Source organism: Solea solea, chromosome 16 (genome assembly GCF_958295425.1).
Source record: "Solea solea chromosome 16, fSolSol10.1, whole genome shotgun sequence".
Taxonomy (NCBI): Eukaryota; Metazoa; Chordata; class Actinopteri; order Pleuronectiformes; family Soleidae; genus Solea; species Solea solea.
Genome location: NC_081149.1, coordinates 24,571,860 through 24,591,664, shown reverse-complemented (window position 1 = coordinate 24,591,664; position 19,805 = coordinate 24,571,860). Strand labels below are relative to the sequence as shown.

At 40.8% G+C, this 19,805-nt stretch overlaps 1 protein-coding gene across 1 annotated transcript; it reads right to left on the bottom strand.

Moving 5' to 3' along the window:
* Positions 1-937: 937 nt before the first annotated feature.
* csnk1da (casein kinase 1, delta a) lies at positions 938-19,102 on the bottom strand. Its single transcript, XM_058652875.1, has 9 exons — positions 18,612-19,102; positions 9,634-9,744; positions 6,893-7,041; positions 5,996-6,224; positions 5,744-5,914; positions 5,514-5,662; positions 4,660-4,828; positions 4,215-4,327; positions 938-3,477 (listed from the first exon to the last, which is right to left on the bottom strand). Exons 1-9 carry the CDS (start codon positions 18,685-18,687, stop codon positions 3,427-3,429), a joined length of 1,218 nt encoding a protein of 405 aa, XP_058508858.1. The 5' UTR covers positions 18,688-19,102; the 3' UTR covers positions 938-3,426.
* Positions 19,103-19,805: the final 703 nt, after the last annotated feature.

The window sequence follows — 19,805 nt, the reverse complement described above, 5'->3', positions numbered from 1 at the left end:
CACAGCAGAGGAGGAGGAGGAGGAGGAGAGACTTCACATGCTCCTGGGTCCTAGTGTCTCATCACTGTCGAGACTGTGCACAAATGTGTGGAAACACAGACAGACAGACAGACACACAGACATAGGAGATTGTTGTTGGGGAAGAAACCTTTTATCTCCATTTTTCAACTTTTCAACTTCTTTTCCCCAACGTATTTCAACAGTTTCTTTTCATGAATTGAACAAAAATAAAATTGAACAAAAATAAAAAAAACAAAAAAAGTAAGGCAAAAAGAAAAAAAAAATCCGGCATAAGAAAAACAAAAAAAAAGTCAGGCAAAAAAAAAAAAAAAAAAAAATCTGGCACAAGAAAAAAGTCAGGCTAAAAAAGAAAAAAGAAAAAAAAAAAAGGCGGAATAAAAAGTCAGGCAAATAAAAATATAAAAAACTGGCAAAAGAAAAAAAAAGTCAGGCTAAAAAAAAAAAAAAAAATCTGGCACAAGAAAATAAAAAAAGGCAGGCAAAAAAAAAAGAAAGAAAAAGGAGCACATCAAAAATAAAGTGTTTTTTTTTTGGGTGGCCATAATACACAATACTACTTCATAGAGTAGCATTGTGCAGATAAAACACAACCAATGCCCAGCCCTACTTAATACTCCAACAAGTGGGGCAGGGCATTGGGTGTGCAATGCGCTCTTTGCACGTGGTTCCAAAACCTGGGCTGTGCGTGCAACCTGAGTGTTGATGGGTCCATGCTGTGCGTGGAAGTGTACCAGAGACTTAAGTTAACCCAAGGTTTGACACCTGTTTTCACAAAGATAAAACTTTAGTTTATCTCTGTTGTCTTTCGTACATACAGCAGTCGTCTTGTTATGAAAAAAAAATGAAAAAAACACGACGAGTAACAGTAACAAAAAGAGCGACTTTCCCACATCTACTCAAGAAAAGACACAACAAATACAAGTACTTATTAATTTATTTACACAATCTTAAAATACACAAATACAGTGGTATTACAAGTGAGGAGCAAAAGTCATAAAGTGGGAGTGGAAAGAAAGATTTCCCAATGATCCACAGTGAAGCGATGCTTTGAGGGACATGGAGCATCGTCTCCGCTGCACAGGTAAAACAAATTGCACAGGTGGTGACAGAGAGAAGGAATAAGTGAGTAATGCAGACCGACAAAGTCAACGACGAGCCCGTGAAAAGTGTACTTGCATTTAACAAAGCCATCATCAGTGAGACAAATAAGTTAATCAATCAATCATGATCATTGTTTTGTTTTTTTTGGTTTGTTGTTTTTCAAGCCCACGGGTGAAAGTACATTTAAGAAACAGGAGTGAAGTATTATTAGCAGACGACCAGACCCATCGTACACCGTCGACATCAGCATCGTCCCAAACTGCACAGGTGCAGACGGAGCGGGCACATCCGATACACAACAACAGAACATACATGTACAAAATAGCACTACAACCCATTTCCCCCTCAGCTACACAAAATGGCCATATTTACCACACCATACTTTATTTCTACCAGATCAAGAAAGTTCTACATAATCTGCAGGATTGGTTGGTCGTGTTGGTCGACTGCTCACGTCACGTATCCTCCAGACGAGAAGTCACCGAGGAGTCCCGGGACGTGGACTCAGTCGGCCGTGAACCTCCTTTGTTAAGACGACAGTCGGCCACACTCTTCACAGAACCTCCTTTAAACAGACGTCAAATCTTACCCTTTCACTTTAATTCTACTGGTTACATCAAGCTAATACTAAAGTCCTCTGTCGCTCTCATATTAGGGCTCTTTCTATTCCAGCTGTGAAAATCCTCAATAAAACCTGAAAAGAGTGGAATTTCCTTTCAGAGCACAGTTACAGGGGAACGGCGCTTGTTTTTGTTATTGTACCCGCGAGAGTTCACCAATGATGTTCTGAAGCTCAGTCTGAGGGAATCTTTCTCAGATTGTCCTCTTTGAGTCTGCGATGACAGATCAAAAGAACAACGGTCAAAATCGAGGCGAACCAAAGCTCGTACAGTTTGAGCTCCACAAACACGAGATGCTACATATTCCATAACGCAAGTTTTTAAGTGAAAGCAGCTCCAGAGAACGAGAAGACGACTTTTCATAGAACCGTGAAAGACGGCGCCTTCCGTTGTATTTGTTTTCAAGGACGTGTCACCTCAACCTGACCAACCTGAAGCTCCTGTAGTTCAGGGCGAGGTGAGAAGCACTGAACTCTCCGAGGAACACTTGGCTGTGTCTGAAAATAATCATGCACATGATTCTATTGTGTTCTACTTTTGTAAAGCTGGAAACTGCAGCGAGTATCGTTACATTGGAAAAGACTATATATATATATATATGTATTTGTATACGTGTGTGTGTGTGTGTGTGTACACTCACCCCCACCCCGCCCGCCCTGAGCTCGCACAACCCTACGACAGAACCACACAAACACACACGAAAACCACGTCACTATGCACTAAAACCAACATGTCATCCGCTCAGCGTGGACAGATCCATGACACCGTTCCATTCACAGCTTTGTCGAGCAGCGGCGCGCTGTCGTCACGACCTGAGGAACATAAAAGGAAACATCCTGCTTCACGACGCACCTGAGGACGACAAGCGCACCCGCACTCTGCCGTCAGCCGGGGGAAAACGCACATGAACGGGAGCTTTTGCCCCATCTTAAAAACTGCCTTTAAAATTTAAACCTCAAACACTTAAGAAGAAAAAAAAGTAAAGGAAAATGTTGACTTGTGATATTTAAAAGTGTCTTTCAGGACAAATGGAGCGTAGGCACTGTGCTTTAACACTGCCACGATGGATCATGCACCTTCTTTTTTAAAAAATGTCCCACAATCAATTTTCAGTTAAGTAAGAGACTCGTTCTCCTTTTTCAAAAGCTCGGAAAGTCTGACGAGTGGAGCGGGTGTGAGAGGAAGTTTAATCATAGAAGAATAAAAATGAGTAAAAACCAAAATTAAAAAACAGAAACAAACATGACGCCAAATAAAAACGGATCCATGGCTTCAGCAACAGCGAGGGCGAGGAGAGCGGAGAGTTCCCACAACTTCCACAGCAGAAGAAGAAGAAGAAGAAGAAGACGAAGAAGAAGAAGAAGGAGGAAAAGAAGAAGAAGTAGGGAGACAATGGCTGCGACTTTGCCAAGGTGGTTAAGGCAACCAGACTGACTCCACCCGCCCGTCTCTCTCCATCACACACACAAACACACCTGTGGTGGTGGTGTGACTGTCTGTTGAGTGAACAAGAGTTCAGCCAGACTCTTGTGCATTGGTTGGTAGTCTTCTGCATCATTCAAGAGTCCAGTGTATATGTGTCTGTGTGTCTATGAAAGTGTCTGTGTGTGTGTGTGTGTCTGTGTGTGTGTGTGTGTGTGTTGCATGTTGAGGCCTCCATGGTGCAGTGGTGGGTTTGAGGACTTCACCGTGGAGCTGCAGACTGGAGGCCGCTGGGCGTGACTCGGGACAGAGCCTGAGGAGGAAACGATCAAACGCGTCAATGCAAACCAAAACTCACCAGCATTTCTTTATGCTTCTTATTTTAATGAGTGTTGTGTGAGATATTATTTATGAGCCCAACAACTCGTGTGTTCTGTGCACTTAAATGATCACATTGAGGATGTGTTTCAATCTAAAGTCACACACATCTCACACTTAATCAGCCATTTTCTTCAATGATTCATGAGACAAATGAAAAAATATCCAACCAGAAACAGATGATTGTACAATTGTCGTGACATAAAGACTTTTGTACAGTTGCTGTTCTGCTTTTGACCCCTTGGGGGAGCTGTCAGTCAACAAGAACACTGTGTGCCTCCCTTATAGCAAAACACAGACGAGTCAGAGAGAACATCTGAAGTGATTTCATGAGAATCTGAATAACTCCCTCTGGCCATCTACCTAAAGAAACTTTTTAAGAGCCAAGTGCTGCTGGGAGCTTCCTTTTATTCATCTGTCAAAAATCCACAATTGTCGGAAGGAAGGAGAGACATTTAAACTCATCAAGCTCAGCAGAAGTGCCGTCATGTGGCCGCTTCCTGTCACAGACTCACGTCAGATTGTAAAATGGTGGCACAAAGAGGAACAAACAAGTGAAAAGTCAAGTGCTTCCTCCTCAAACGCTGTTCTTTCTTTTTGGCAGATGTGTATTTAAAGCTAATTCCTGCTAACACAACAGTGTAGCTTCATGTGTGTGTGTGTGTGTGTTACCTGGGAGGTGGACATGCGGGATGCGTCCTGGCGCCCCGTCAGGTCTGAGGATGAGATGTTGACAGGTGCTCCACGATGAAGACGCATGCTCACTTTTCGCTCTTTCTCTAAACCTGAAAGACAAAAATGGAACAGAAAGGTCTGAAAACTGCAGTCGGTGGGAGGAGGATTTGTGTGTGTGTCACAAGTGAAGACATTTATCTTCAAATACAGCTAATAACACGAAGAGTTAAAATGTGATGCCACTGGTGACGGCTGCTACACTTTAAAAGGTTAGGTCGTTTTATTTTGGCCAATGTGACGACCTTCTCCAGACAACAGGACAAGAGGTTTGGAACCAGTGAAGTAAATGATCTTTGAGACGTGGTCACAGAACAAGACTTGAAAAACCACAGTTTTTCCACTGCAGATACATTTGATTTCTGTTACACAGTGGTGTCCTGACCTGTGTGTGACGTGGGGTTCAGTGGGGAGGGTGCTGTGACTTCCTGAGTGGCCCTGGCTCTTCCTGAGGCTGATGCCATGCCTCTGGCTCCAGGATTCCTGCTGTGCCTCATCCTCTCTTCCCGCTCTCGGCGTTCCCGCTCGGCGTCCTCTGCGGCTCTGTTGGCTCCCTGACCAAACACCAGAGACGTTAGGAGGCGAGAGAAAAACCACAAGTCACAGACGTGACACAGACCCTGCTCATAATTGACATTTTCCTTACTTAGGCACAAACTAACATACGAGGTTAAGCAGGACAACATGAAACAGGAAAGTGTTCTCTCCTTAAAAAACGTATTTTCACTTACAAAAACAAGAACAATGCATGTGATGGTAAATCAATGAATCGTCTCGTACGTTGTCTGAAGACTAAAGACTCTGTCGGATTAAGATTGATAAACTTAAATAGCCTTGCATCTCATTTAGACTTCGATGTTGATACAGTTTCTGTCACAGACCCATGTGATCACAAGAGCGAGCTCAAGAGTTCAGAATTCCCAAGCTGATTCGGTCAGGATTTGACCCGAGACTCGTAAACTCAACCAGAAAAACTAGTTTTGTTGTATGTATGAAAACAAAGTCAGAAACACGTTGAAATACAAGGAAACAGATGGGAGAGCGCGGCGCCTGATGAGTTTACTGAGGAAAGTGCAGTGGGAAGACAACTCCAAAGTCTACAGCTGACTTATGACTTGAGTATATGATCTCTACTGCGTCTGAAAACCAGCCGAGTGTCGACCTAAAAGCAAAACTCATCCACACACACACACACACACGTCGCGTGACAACATGCTCAAAGTCGGGAGCACAACTTACAAACTTGAGCATGTTCCAGTCAAAGACGTAGTCGTAGGAGAAGCCCTGTCTGTGGAAGAGGTTCCTGAAGAGCTGGCGGAGATACGAGTAGTCGGGTTTGTCGTCGAAGCGCAGAGAACGACAGAAGTTCAAGTAGGTGGCAAACTCGGCTGTGGAGAGGAAGAGGACGACAATGAGCACGAGAACGACAGAGCAGTGACGGCAGAGATTCAAATAAAAAGAGTCCGTACATGGGTAGCCTTTGCAGAGGACCTCGATGGGCGTGGACATTTTCTTCTCGCTGATGCGTTCGTACTTCTGCCTCTTGGTGGCTGCTTTGAGGCCTTGCCAGGGCAGAGAGCCCAGGTTGAAGTACATGAGGACGTAACCCAGCGACTCCAAGTCGTCCCGTCTGGACTGTTCTGTAGACAGATTAAGAGAGACGGCGTCACGTCATGGTGTCATGTGACCCCAGTGATTTATCCTACTCACGACTGTCTCACCAATGCCCAGGTGTGTGTTTATGGAGGCGTAGCGGGCCGTGCCGGTCAGGTTCTTGTTCTCGCGGTACGGGATGTGCTGGTGTGTGCGGGCGTCGCGGTACTTCTTGGCCAGGCCAAAGTCGATGATGTAAACCAGGTTGCCTTTCTTACCCAGACCCATGAGGAAGTTGTCGGGCTTCACGTCTCTGTGGATGAAGTTCTTGGAGTGGATGTATTCAATGCGGCTGATCTAGAAGGGAGAGGGAGAGATGACAGAGTGAACTCAGGGCTTTACATGAGAAACACTAAAACTATACAGTCATTTCATTAAACACAAATAAAGATCATTATCAGAATCTTATTCCGTGTCTTGCACACTCTGTGCAGTAAAGCTACAGCTGTGATTTTAACTTAGCATGAAGTTAAACGTTACTGGTCCAGAGTGTAAGAGAGTGCAACTCCTACACTCACTCCTCCCTCTTCTAAACATGCATGGGGTGATTCTTCGTTTGCACAGTAAGCTTCTGTTTCAAAACAGGAAATTCACGCTCTGGCTGTTTTGTCAATTTGGGGCTGCTGTAGGACGGCAGCCTTTGCATGAAAGTACACATGTGTAGTATATTCTATGTGTGCAGATAAACCCTCCACACACTGGACCTTTTAGTTCAGAAAGATGGGATTTGTTAAGTTTTGCTAAAGAGGTTTGAGTCTCACTCCACAGTTTTGTGATGCTCCAAATTCTTTAAACTGAGAAGTTTGATTTCAGTATATCAGAGAGTTGCTGATGCTGTGACTCCCAGGTTATAAAACTGTGTCCCATCATGCATCATGTTCAAGGACATGAAAATAAGTGGATGTAAAGTGAAGACGGTCATGTTTACGGCCTTCACATCCCTCTCCTCCCTCTCTGACTCTCACCATCTGGTCAGCGAGCAGCAGGACTGTTTTGAGGCTGAACTTCCGTGAGCAGAAGTTGAACAGATCCTCCAGACTGGGCCCCAGCAGCTCCATCACCATCACGTTATAGTCACCCTCAGCTCCACACCACTTTATTGTTGGAATACCCACTGGAAGACAGAAGAAAATAGAGGAAATGTTTATTTTGTACTGTGACATTTTTAAACATCTGAGATCATTCGTTTATCTAAATAACAATTGACTTTTTCTAGTAAATTGTTATTTATTGTTATATATGAAAATACAGTACGTGTCTTTATATCCCAGACGTTTGTGTACATAAACCATGTAAGACGCCGTTTTTAGAGCAGTTGTTACACTAATGAGTCATAATGTTTACGGTAAAAACAGCAGGACTCTGTTTACAGGAACAACACATTTCTTCTCAGTGTGATTCACCGGCTGACTACAGTGACTCCTCACAGACTACAACTATGTCTACCCACAATGCTCTGACACATGAGATGAACTGATGGGTTGGGAACTAATTAAGTTTAAGTGGGTATGTCCAATGTCCATTTTGTGCAAATGAATATTCATTTTAGTGCCTATTGGAACACAAACACCACAAAACACGTTATTTTGATTATAATATACATTTTTGAATCAAATGTATTAATATAATTTCAAAAGCACCAGGGAAAAAACAACATGACAAGAGCCATGTTTCTGACAAAGCTGTGACAGAAAACTCATTGTGATGAGAAGATTAGGGAAGTGACACTTTATTAGTTCTGATGGTAAACATTGAAACCGCTTGATCAATTAACAACAATAAATTGTTATTTAACAATTAACTTAACTTAAGCAAAATATAATTTTAGATGAATTACAGTCTGGATCTACACACATCTTATTCTACACACTGAAGGGAACATATTTGTTTCTAACAGATCTGCACAAATATCACAAGTAATCATTTTAAATAAGTTTTTCAAATGAAAATGAGAATAATGATGTAAAAATGACAATTCCCTCTGATATCGTGAATCATATGACAACCACAATTCCCGTCAGAATAATTTATTAAAAATCGTTGTTCATGCCATGCCACAGGACAAGCACTGAGGTCGAGGTCAGCTGGTTCAGTAGTAGCTGGTAATTAGCTGACGTTGGCCAAGAGGAGGAGGCCACATGGCCACATGTCCTTCTACAGGCAGACAGCCACAGCACCTCACACTTTACCAGCTATTTATATGCATACAAACTCAAATACATCCATCTGTCTGGGTCGACCCCCACGCCCCAATAGGCCCTGCTACACTGGGACAAAAATACAGGTAGGTGTAAGTGTGTGTGTGTGTGTGTGCAGATGTCCTTACAAAGACAAAGCACCTCTTCAATAGCACACTCAACCAAGTAGACGGTTTCACGTTGTGTGACAATTTGTGGACAGACCTTTCTCTGCTCCTCCCTCTTGAATGAGTCAAATGTTAAAACAACAAGGATCTGAAGATATGTGGAGGAGCCAGTATGCACACAACAACAACAATAAGCGTGTCAAAGGACTGTCATGGGACACAGAATGTAGGCCAAACTCTCAGCGCGTGCTCCAGCATCAATGTCAATCCATTACTTTCCAATTTACACTCGTGCAGATATGCAACAGTGTATCCAAATGTATTTGTGACTGTGAGTGAGGCTGACGCCTGACGCAGTGTCTGTCATTGCTAACTTTGTAGCCAAAGTCGCTAGTGTTTGACCCAGGAAAGCTTAACTAAGGTACACGGGAAATAAACTTCTCCATCATCTGCCTCAACTGCCACCTCTCTCCAAGCTCGTGTCCTGAACAGAGTGATTACTTGGGCTAAACAATTTAGGGATATTATGCATTTGTACTTTCTCTGATAGATATTGTGATTTGATTTAGGGCTGCAACAACTTTGGTTAATCAATAATTAATCTATTACTAAATTCATCTCCAACTATTTTGACAGTCAATGAAAATGTGAGTGTTTTCTTTAAGAAAAACAAAACAAAAAAACACTTAGAAAATATTCACATTTAAGAAGCTGACAAAGGATAGAATTAAAATTCTGGTTTGTGGATAAAACAAGACATTTTACATAATTTTTCAACATTTTTCACAACTAAATGATTAATCAGGAAATAATCAACAATTGAATTCATTAAAATAATAATGGGTTGCAGTCCTGATGATATTTGTGAAGTTTTGTATTTTTAAGTCAAGCTTCTGCTGCATTGTTGATTTAAAACATTTCTTAATTGTATTAATAATAAAACACCTTTGTTGGCAGCAGCTTAATCATTTCAAATTCTTCACTCTGAAATTCTACAACCGCTTGGAGGCAATGTGACAATTTTAACAGGCTTGAACATGCTCAGTGTACGTGAATACTTATGTAATATGTGTTTTCATTATAGGCAGTATGGATAAAGATCGTTCCTGATCTGGAGGAATAATTTGTTTAAAAACTAATTTTTGTGACTGGATGATAAAGACCTGGCACAAACTCATGTGAATGATAGACAGACACAGAAGACAAATTCTGCTCATCAACATCAAATTCTGCTCATCAACCAAGCACAGTCAAAATGAAGATGTTTTTTGGAGGGTAGGAAAAACCTGAACATAACAATGTTATAGATAGAATAGAATATCAATTCTATCTATAACAGAAATCAACATGGCAAGGTGTGTGTGTGTGTGTATGTATATGATCAATTACAGTATACCGTACCTCCACCCTGCATCATCTTGTAGATTTTGCTCTCTATGTGGAGCTGTGGGTGTTTGGTCTTCACACATTCCAGTTTGATGGCGACCTCCTCTCCAACTGAGATATCAGTGCCTAGAAAGAGAGATAAGACAGACAGATGTTAGCTGAAAGCTAAACACACAGCACGGTAACATGACCCTCAAAATGTTTACAACAGCATTAACTCATCAACTGTATCAATTGGATGTGATATTGCGGATATTCCCCATGTATGCACACACAAATGCAACATTATTGATTAATGACCTTGCTGCTGGCTGCCCGTCTGTGATGCCTCGCTCTGGCTGAGCTAACAGCTAAGCTAACAGCTAAGCTAACAGATGCTTTGCTTAGCTTTTTTCTCCATTTGCAACATCATTGCCTGATTGGCCAAGAGGACACAGCGCCCTCTCCTGGAAAAAGCCATTCATACTTAAGACAGTCAGGTGCACTTCTAGAGTATACATCTAATGGGTTTTTAATGATTGAGTTTGAACTCCCCACAGTAAAGTCTAAAGAGATATCCAAATGTTGGATATCCCAACAAAATAACCCAACCGTAACACTGGCTGCACAGTATCTTCTTAATTTCTTGACAAATAAAAATGTTCTGAGTCAACAGTTTGTAAAAATGCTGAAGCTACAAAACACAAATCACTCGGGTGATGATTTCAGTGGAATTGGGTTCCCAAGAAAATATAGGGGAGCCAAAATGGAAGGTGGAGAATATCAACAGTGTGCACTGCACGTACCCTGCTCTTCTTACATGTATCAACTTGCAAGTACAGCCCAAATTCCGCACAGCTATCATTACATTTTCATCTCGCTGCAACAGAGAGGTGGATTTGGGGGGTAATGAGACCAGTCTGTGCTGGTGGCTCTGTGTGATCTAGCAAATCTGTGCTTCAGCTGGTTCCGTCCTAAATATGGTCATGGGGTTCAGTTCCCTCCACAAAAACAGAGCAACTGAACACCAGCTTATGTAATCCTGTTTTCAAGCACATGCACACAAGCACACACTCATACGAGCAGTTGTTGAGTTGTGCAGGTTCGCAGCAGCAGCACTGACGGAGCATCATTGATTTCTCGGTATGAGGTCATCGTGGCGGGCTGAGCTGCACTCACTGGGGTGGGGCAGACAATTCAGGGACACGACTCACTGTTTCAACATCTGCCCTCAAACTCTAACCCTTTAAGCGCTCCAGCAGAAATGGCACGCCAGAGCCTTTATTGGGATTTTTGTTAACAGTGATGTCATTGTTCCATGCTCCAGAACTATAAAATATGTATAAAACACATTTTTACTGCATGTAACAAAAACTCACTGACTTCATCTCAAGGTTGAATGTTATGGGGTGGAAGCCTTAGCTTTCTGGAGAGAGAATACATTCTGTAATCTATCATGGCTTTGATTTTGGACTGACTTTAGATTGTTCTGTTTGTAGGAGGGATGGGGATGAAGAATCCATTATCCCTTTGATAATAAAATGCAGATGAATGAACGTGACATTAAAAAGACACATTATGGTCACATGGTGGAGCTTTGCCTTGAGTCTTGGTCTGAGTGCTACAAGATGTATAGAGTCATTTAAGGTTTACATTTTTATTTACTTAAGATCTTGTGTTGTAGGGGCAGGAGGAGGATTCTCCCAAAGCTCACATTTGCATTAAATCACAGTAAGATGTTCCCACAATAGCGGTGTTTCAGAACAGCAATTATCAGGTTTAAGTCAGTCCACACTAAGCTTTGAGATTAAACATACAATTTAAGTAAGATAATAGTCAATGACTGACTCAAAAAACTCCATTGAGTCTTCATGAACAGAAATAATGCAACTTTACTTGTGTGCTGCCTCCTTCATCTGTAAATTGAGGGAGCATTTGTGTATACAGCAGCAGAGCAGGGGTGGATGGAGACAAGAGGCTTTAATGCCACCAAACACTGAACCACCAGTGTTTCTCAACAGCAGAATTCACACTGCTATACTGAGAGGTTTAATTAGCCACGTGTGAGCTCATTTGACAATGATTTGAATGCAACTGTCATTTATTTTAATTTGAAATCTACACACCACAGTTTTAATAACTGTGTTCATCTCCAAGACTCACACTAGGGCGTTTTGAAATAAATGCATTACTTGTTACTGAGACGATAATGTAAGAGGTAATAGCAGTCAAGTCCACCACAACCTGAAGAAGGATCACAATCTTTTTAAAAAACACACAATCATGACCCAGCATCTTTATTGCAATCTTTCTCGGGATGCTGAATAGATTTTTTATTATCAGTGCCATCGTACAACAAAGAACGCGTAATTTAGCTTTGTGACAACAGCACAGAGGTGAACCACTGACACACAACTGACGTCAAGTTTGCTTGTCGTCCATTGTACTGCCAAGTCACCTTTTTTTTGTTTTCTTTCAAAATACACCACACAAGAAAGACACTCTGTGATAGACACGTGGATGTCAACATACAATTAATTTTATACCAATAACAAAATAAGTAAAGGAATAATGAGTTTGAATCAACTGATTTAACTAATCTAATAAAAAAAGTCAGTTTGGACTACAGTTTGAACAGTCATATAACAAACAAACAAAGCACCACACACTAACACAAATCAAGTGTTTAAATATACACTGCCAAGTCACACACACACTTTCATATTGCGTTGGGCAGCCTTTACCTTGATTACAGCACGTATTTGCTGTGGCATCATTTCAATAAGCTTATGTAATGTCCCATAATTTATTTAAATCCACAGTTGTGTTCAATTCTTTGCCAAGATGTTGTATTAATAATGTTGGATAGCTGTGTTCAATTGTCTGTGATTTTGTGTCTTGACTGTGTGGTGGACAATCCATGTGCTAAAAGAACTCCTGACACTGTCACCTTTGACTTTCCCTGAATAAAACTGGTCATTCAGGATATTTAGGTAGTCCGCTGACCTTATTTTTCGGCACTTAACTTTGCTGAACCTGGAATTGACCGACTGAAGCAACCTCAAAATATAACACTGCCCCCACAGGCTTGTACAGTAAGCACCAAGGCAAATATTAGAGTGTTGCTTTTTTTGGCCGGGCAGTGTATACAAGTATGCCACTTAATAACACCACAAAAATAACAAGTGGTTTTAGTTACAAGTGTGAAAAACACAGTCGATTACCACTTTAAGTCTGCAAAGACTAATATTTCATGTTGTTGTCAACTGTCTTGCAACAAAGGATGGGGATTTGTCACGACAGGTGTTTGTTATCAAGAGAATGTAGCCCTGAACTTTATGCACATGCTGTGTGTTACAGTGTGTAGATTTGTGTTTTCGTCCTGGCTGGTGCTGCTGGCTCGACATGTTCAGACACATCCCTGCACAGGTTCACAAAGGCACAACTAGAAAGTGCCAACTCTGAACTACGCATACACTGTACTACAAGCAATTTAATTCATTGCCAACCAGCCAACATCACACTGAAGGCCCTCTTCACTCAACTTTGATATGATAATACACACTGAAATGACACAGCTCTAACTAACTAAGACATTCTTAAGTGTCACATGACAGAAGCAGGCTACCTGATAAGACAGACGTGAGGCAAGTTAGACCAAGCACAGAACAGAATGCTAACAATTATTCCCTTTCCAAATACAACAGCAGCAGCAGGCTGGGAGAGGTGTGAGCTTGCAAATGCAAAGTTTGGTGTCGGAACTGAACTGTAGGACCAAACTTTCAGGGAACAAACCTCAGCTGACCGAGATGAGAACACCCCGACCTTTTCACACGATCAAACCAGGAAACCAAGAAGCTCCACAAGTGGAATAAATGTGTCATCAGTTTGAGAACTGAGTCACAACCAGTATTAGTCTGAGCAGGTTTTAAGCGTGTTGCTATTGGAACAGCCCTAAAAAAAAACTTCACTGTTAGCTTTACGAATAGAAGTGGACCAATCCCTTTTAGCATGCACAGCAGTTTGCTTAGATACAGTCCACACTACGAGTATTAGGATTCATCAAATATCATACATGTTACGATTAGATGTTCAGTCTCTGTGTTGTAGGTGCTAAAAGGTTCTTTCAATTTTGATGTAAACCTGTGGCAAACACTGAGCCACGTTATGACTGTTTATTCACCTGAGCCTTCAGTGTTTACACAGCCACAGTGCAATTACAGTCATCTGACTGATATTAAGGACACGCGAGGAAGAAGCAACTGACAAAATAACTTCAAAGAGTATCACAAGAAAGTCGTTTTGAAGGAATATAGCCCTACTTATTATAGCTGAGGCGAGTTTAGTCCTGACACTTTGATGCAGTCAGTCTTTACTTCACTGTACCCTGTGAGGGAGGTGGAGCCTGATTTGAGACACAGCTGAAGGAATACAACCAGATTACGTCCTAGTACAAAATGTCCTGAAACACCATACATACATGTTTACATTCTCACAGCTCTAATGGAAGCAGATTGAATGAGTTCATCTGTGAACATTATATGTTGTTTTTGTTACCTTTGGTTAACTAATCAAAAGAAAAAGCTGTAGGCTGCATTTCTCTTTCCTTAATTAGGCTGTGGTAGCCTGCCATCGTCTATTTTGTCCTTTCAAAGTTTCATAATTCTTTTTTTTTTCACTTTATAGCTTTTTTATAAAATATGGTGCAGTTTTTAATGACGTCACCATGCTCTTTACTAAACTGGTGTGGGCATTTCCCCCTTTTTTGATAATTCATTAACCCAACATCTCATCAAGAAAGGTATGAAATCAATGATACTGTATCTTCCTATTCAACTGTAAATGACACATAACAAATAAGTTGCTTGTTGTGTGACCGAAAGCATTCACAGTAATATATGTTGGAAACATTTGCATTTTATCCTGCAAGTATTTTAAAACTTGGTTAGCCAACAAATTTCACAGGTGAGACACACAGAGCCACTCTGTCCAAATTAAATCCAATTTCTCCAAGTCAGACTAACAAACCCAGATGATGCGATTGGGAGTCGAGCTACTACTACATTTACACCTTCAGTCAGAGAGTCTGACTGGAGCTGGCCTGGATGCCCTGCACATATGCCACAGTCCCCAGCAAATACCCACAATTTAACAAATAAGCTAATACACATAAAAATAAGATAACAGCAACAAAATCATATCTTATAAAAATTGGATATTTTTCAGTGAACAGATCGTAGGGAGACCCTGCATGGCTAGATGTATGCTAAACCAGGAAGCCAATACTAACATGCTGAAAGAGAGCATTTCAACCCCACTAGTAGAGCAGAGGTGGACTCAATTCATTCAATAATACCCCACTAGTAGAAAATCTGTTCAACAGCATAATTACGTTACAAGTGTAGTTCCACTCGACTGTGCAGGGAAACACGCCGACTCTTTCAACAGACAACTCAGTGATATGAATTTGAATTACACAAGTCCGGCGAACAACCCAGTTGAGGAAGTTCTAACATTGACAAGCACCGACATCTTGATTTAGGTGGCTTAGTTTCAACATCGAGCCACCAACTCCGACCAGATGAAGCAACAGACAAAAACCTTGTGGAGGCACATCATGACTCACTCACTTGACAAAACCGCTTACGAACACTTGGGTGTTAGTTAGTCATGACAGTTGTGTCAAAACCCCAGATAGATTATTAGCTATTCTACCAGTTCTAGTGGACCCAGTGACAGCAGATGGACAGAGCACAGAGGATTCAGTCCAAGGACTGACCTCATCTCCTCCTGCTGCCAGTAACAGACAGCCTCACATACTAATATAAGCTGAACCCACCACACACACACACACACACACACACACACACACACACACACACACACACACACACACACACACACACACACACACACACACACACACACACACACACACACACACACACACACACACACACACACACTGTCAGCATTATTAAAACATGCTGTGCTCACATGCAGTGTGGGAGTATTAATCCAAGGATTAGGGGTGAAACAGAATTGTAAATGATATCGGTCAAACTTTCATTTTCTCTTAACATTTTATTAGCTCTGTCTTATTTGAGACAGTCCTTGATTTAAATATCCTGTGTACATTAAATGCATAGAACACAGTACACCAACAGCACTGTAATCAGACTTCAGAGCCCTGTGCGACAGGGTGGGTCAGGCACTTCAATTTAAAAAACAAACAAAAAAAAAAAAACCCTCTGGCTTGTTAACAGTGTTACGTAACATTGTTCCCTGACTGATCAGAGGGGAAAGGACTCAGAGTAAAGACAAAAACAAAAAGAGATTATGAAAGCGGCAAGCAGCTGTCGTCATGAGGAAGAAAGACAGGATACAAGCCATGCATTAATCAACTTTCCCTCTCCAGCAGTGGTGTTTAAAGGGATCAGAACAACATAATACTATGCAAAACTGCTTACATAGACACAGGTAAGCTCTTACGCACTGTGGCAGGAGCTATGGTGCAGGGCTTAGTCAAGGAAATGATCTAGTTACAGTATCTACTTCTAAATGACTTTTATCTATCTGATTTACAACACAGAACTCACTATCACAGTGTAACCCTAGCTCTGTTTAGAGCAAAATATACTGCATGTTCAAAGTCTGGTCTTGATCAGACGACATCAGGAACCAAACTTGTTAACTGACCAAAAGTATTTTAAACACTTCCTCTCGTGTTTCAGGGAACTGAAGTCTGACCAAATCACTGAACAGACTGACAGCTTAATCTACAACCGAAGGTAAAACAAGACCTTTCTGTATAAACTGCTGTGTAACAACTATTGTAATTAAAGATCATTTTCTAGACTAGCACACACAATAATGTCAGAAACCTCCAAATGATGACACTCTCAAACATCTATCTTAGTCAACAAACCTAAAATATTGAGTATCCTGCCATAGCAGCAAACAAAACAAACAAGGTGGCTTTTACTTAGTTTCAAGATAGCTTAGTAGTCAATCATCGGATTAAATAGTGGCAGCGCTCTGTGTGTTCAGCTCTTTAATGTCAATGTTTCACACTTATCCACAACATGACATAAACTTCAATCCTCCCGACTTATCCAAGATTTTACTTGTCTCCAGTACGACTTGAATGTTATAAAACTCAATCCGCTTACCCCAGTAACTTGTAAATGTCTTCATTGCTTACATGTCAGGGTTTCTTGTGGTGGTGATCAACCTCATATCCGCACCATCATATAAATATTGGGTGCTTTAGATTGCTTTGCTAAACAGAACATTCACCATGAGGAAAGATCTCTTAATACAGTACATCTTGCATTAAATGCAATTATTCTGGATCACTTTATCTTTCGGTAATCGTTTTCATTATACATTCTGACACAGCTCAGCATACAATACACCACATTTATAATGTGTTTGAGTCCCAACAGCCTGAGAAGAGTATTGTTCTCTACAAGTTAATTAGAGGCCAGTGATGAAGTGATCAGTCCTCCAACAGCATCTCATGAATTAACAATGTCTCCTCTATTGTTGTTCAGATGACCAAGGCTTAAGCTCAGAAATGTGATCAGCTGTTCTTAGTCACTGTTGCCAAGAGCTGTGGACCTCCAATGTGGCCATTATACAGGATGCAACTGAGTCAGGAAAACATCTCACTGATTGATTCATGCAGTGGATAATAATTCTCATTAGCTATGTTCTTAACATACATGTACCTTAACACCTTACATGAAAAGAGCTCAGTAAATGTGTTGTCACCAACTATATACATCTCAAAGTTTAAAAATTCACTTGCGATGAAAGACAGCATAACCAATTAACTGAGATAAAACTGTTAAATGAAAAGGGTCAGTCTTTGTCACACTGTAGATTAAGCAAATGTCTGTGGGAACTTGCACATTAACCTCGGAGACCAGCAGGTTTAATAGAACTCCACAGGGACATGGACTGTATTTGATGTGTGAGCTCAGAGTAATTGAGAATGAGATTAATTTATGCGTGTTTTCCTATTAATGTAGTGTTGGCATAATGTCCCTCATTAGCACAAATACCTAAATACATATATTGCAAATTGACTTGCAATATAAGTCAACTCCCAGTAAAATATTTACTGTGTTATAGATTTAAAACATACAACAATGGGAAATATATGAATCATTATCATTTTCTCTTTTTTTTTAAAAATGGTATAGAACACAAGGCAATGAATAATAGCACACTTTACCTCAACCGAATTCGTGACTTTAATAAAAGAAATAACATATTGGATGAACACCTGCAGCTGCAATTTTAGTAAAAACGATGGGGGGTTGGGCAAATCCATGCCACTTCAACAATGAACAGGTCTGTGTTCAGGTCAACACAGCAGGCATTCGCACACCTTTAACAACATGTCACTTAATAAACCCGCGTCATTAGCACGAAACCTCACAAGGAAATGTAGTGTTTTTGAACCACTGATGTTCCTCTAACTACAAACACGATGGGAACTACAACTGTTGTATTTAGAGCTGACTGTTCGACATTAGTGTCATTTAACACTTGAGGCAATAAACACTAAATCCCGTTGTCAGTCATTCTGTCCCCGGGTTGCTGCTGCTGTTGTTGCTGCTGCTGCCTCCTGATAAATAAAGGCGGAGATGAAAGTCAAATATTAGCTGGTAAAAAGGCTACGAGAAAGGGTTTGAGTTACTCAGCAGCTGTCAGGCTCTTCAGCACGGTTCATTTGGACAATCATGTCTCCTGCACTTTAAACAAATACGCATTTAATAGTAATTACACAAAATAAAACACAGAATTGTTACTGCTAACTAGCTGCTTAGCTTAAACAGGCTAGCTGCTAGTTGCTAGTTTAGCTGCTGGACACCAAACAGCGAACAGCTGATCGAGCAGCAGCAGCAGCAGCTCTTTTTAGAAAGCCAGGAAAGGACTGACACTCGTATAAATAGAACACTAATAGAAACACAATATCAGATTTCCTTGAATACACAACTCACCCAAGTAGATGTCTCCAAATGATCCACTTCCAATCTTCCTGCCCAGTCTGTATCGGTTTCCCACTCTTAACTCCATTTCTGACCAGCTGTGGTTGGCTAGCAAGCGCACTCGCTAGCTCCAAAATGTTTTAAAAAAATGTTCAGTGTAAAAGTTCAAGAGTGTTTAAAGGTTTAAACACGAAAAACATCGAACACTGAGCGCTGTCCTCAAGCGACGAACTGTCTTCTGTGTCCTCTCTGGGTCGCGTCCGCTCCAGGAATCTTTCGCCACTTGTTTTTAAACGATATAAACCTCACACAGGTGTAATAATGTGCTCGTTAGAAAGCCTCAAGTGCGTACTTTCTGCTCTCGCTGGTTTCGATGCGGGGGAACTTGAAACGGCCAAGGATGAATACAGATTTAGGGAGCTGAGGTCCGGGGTTTGATAGCGATAGTCTCCCTGTTTGTTGCTGCCTCTCTTCTATGTGAAGCTCCTGATCATCCGCTCACTCTCTGACGTCACGTCCTGTGCTGGCTGACACACAACCAGAGAGCGTTTCAGTGTAGAGTCAACAACACTTACCACTGACAGTAACACACACACACACGAATGCCCTCTCAAATTTGTTAATTATTTAGTTTATCTAGTGCAGTAGCACCACATTTCAATGGAAATTCATCTACAGTACATTCATTCAAATGAACATATTACAGCATAGTGATGATGAAAATGTGTTGCTTTGTCAAAAAAAAGTTTATTTATGGAAGAGGATAAGGACCACACAGGCAAACACATATTTAAATTCTGAGTCAGAATTTTGAGAATAAAGTCAGAAATTCTGAGTTTAAAATCAAAATTCTGAGTTTAAAGTCAGAAATTCTGAGAATAAAGTCAGACATTCAGAGTTTAAAGTCAGAAATTCTGAGTTTAAAGTCAGAATTCTGAGAATAAAGTCAGAATTCTGAGTTTATAGTCAGAATTCTGAGTTTAAAGTCAGAATTCTGAGAATAAAGTCAGAATTCTGAGAATAAAGTCAGAATTCTGAGTTTAAAGTCAGAAGTTCTGAGAATAGAGTAAGAATTTTGAGTTTAAAGTCAGAATTTTGAGTTTAAAGTCAGAATTTTTAGTTTAAAATCAGAAATTCTGAGAATAAAGTAAGAATTCAGAACTCAAATATCCTTTCTGTAATTATTTGATTTCAATACACAGTAAT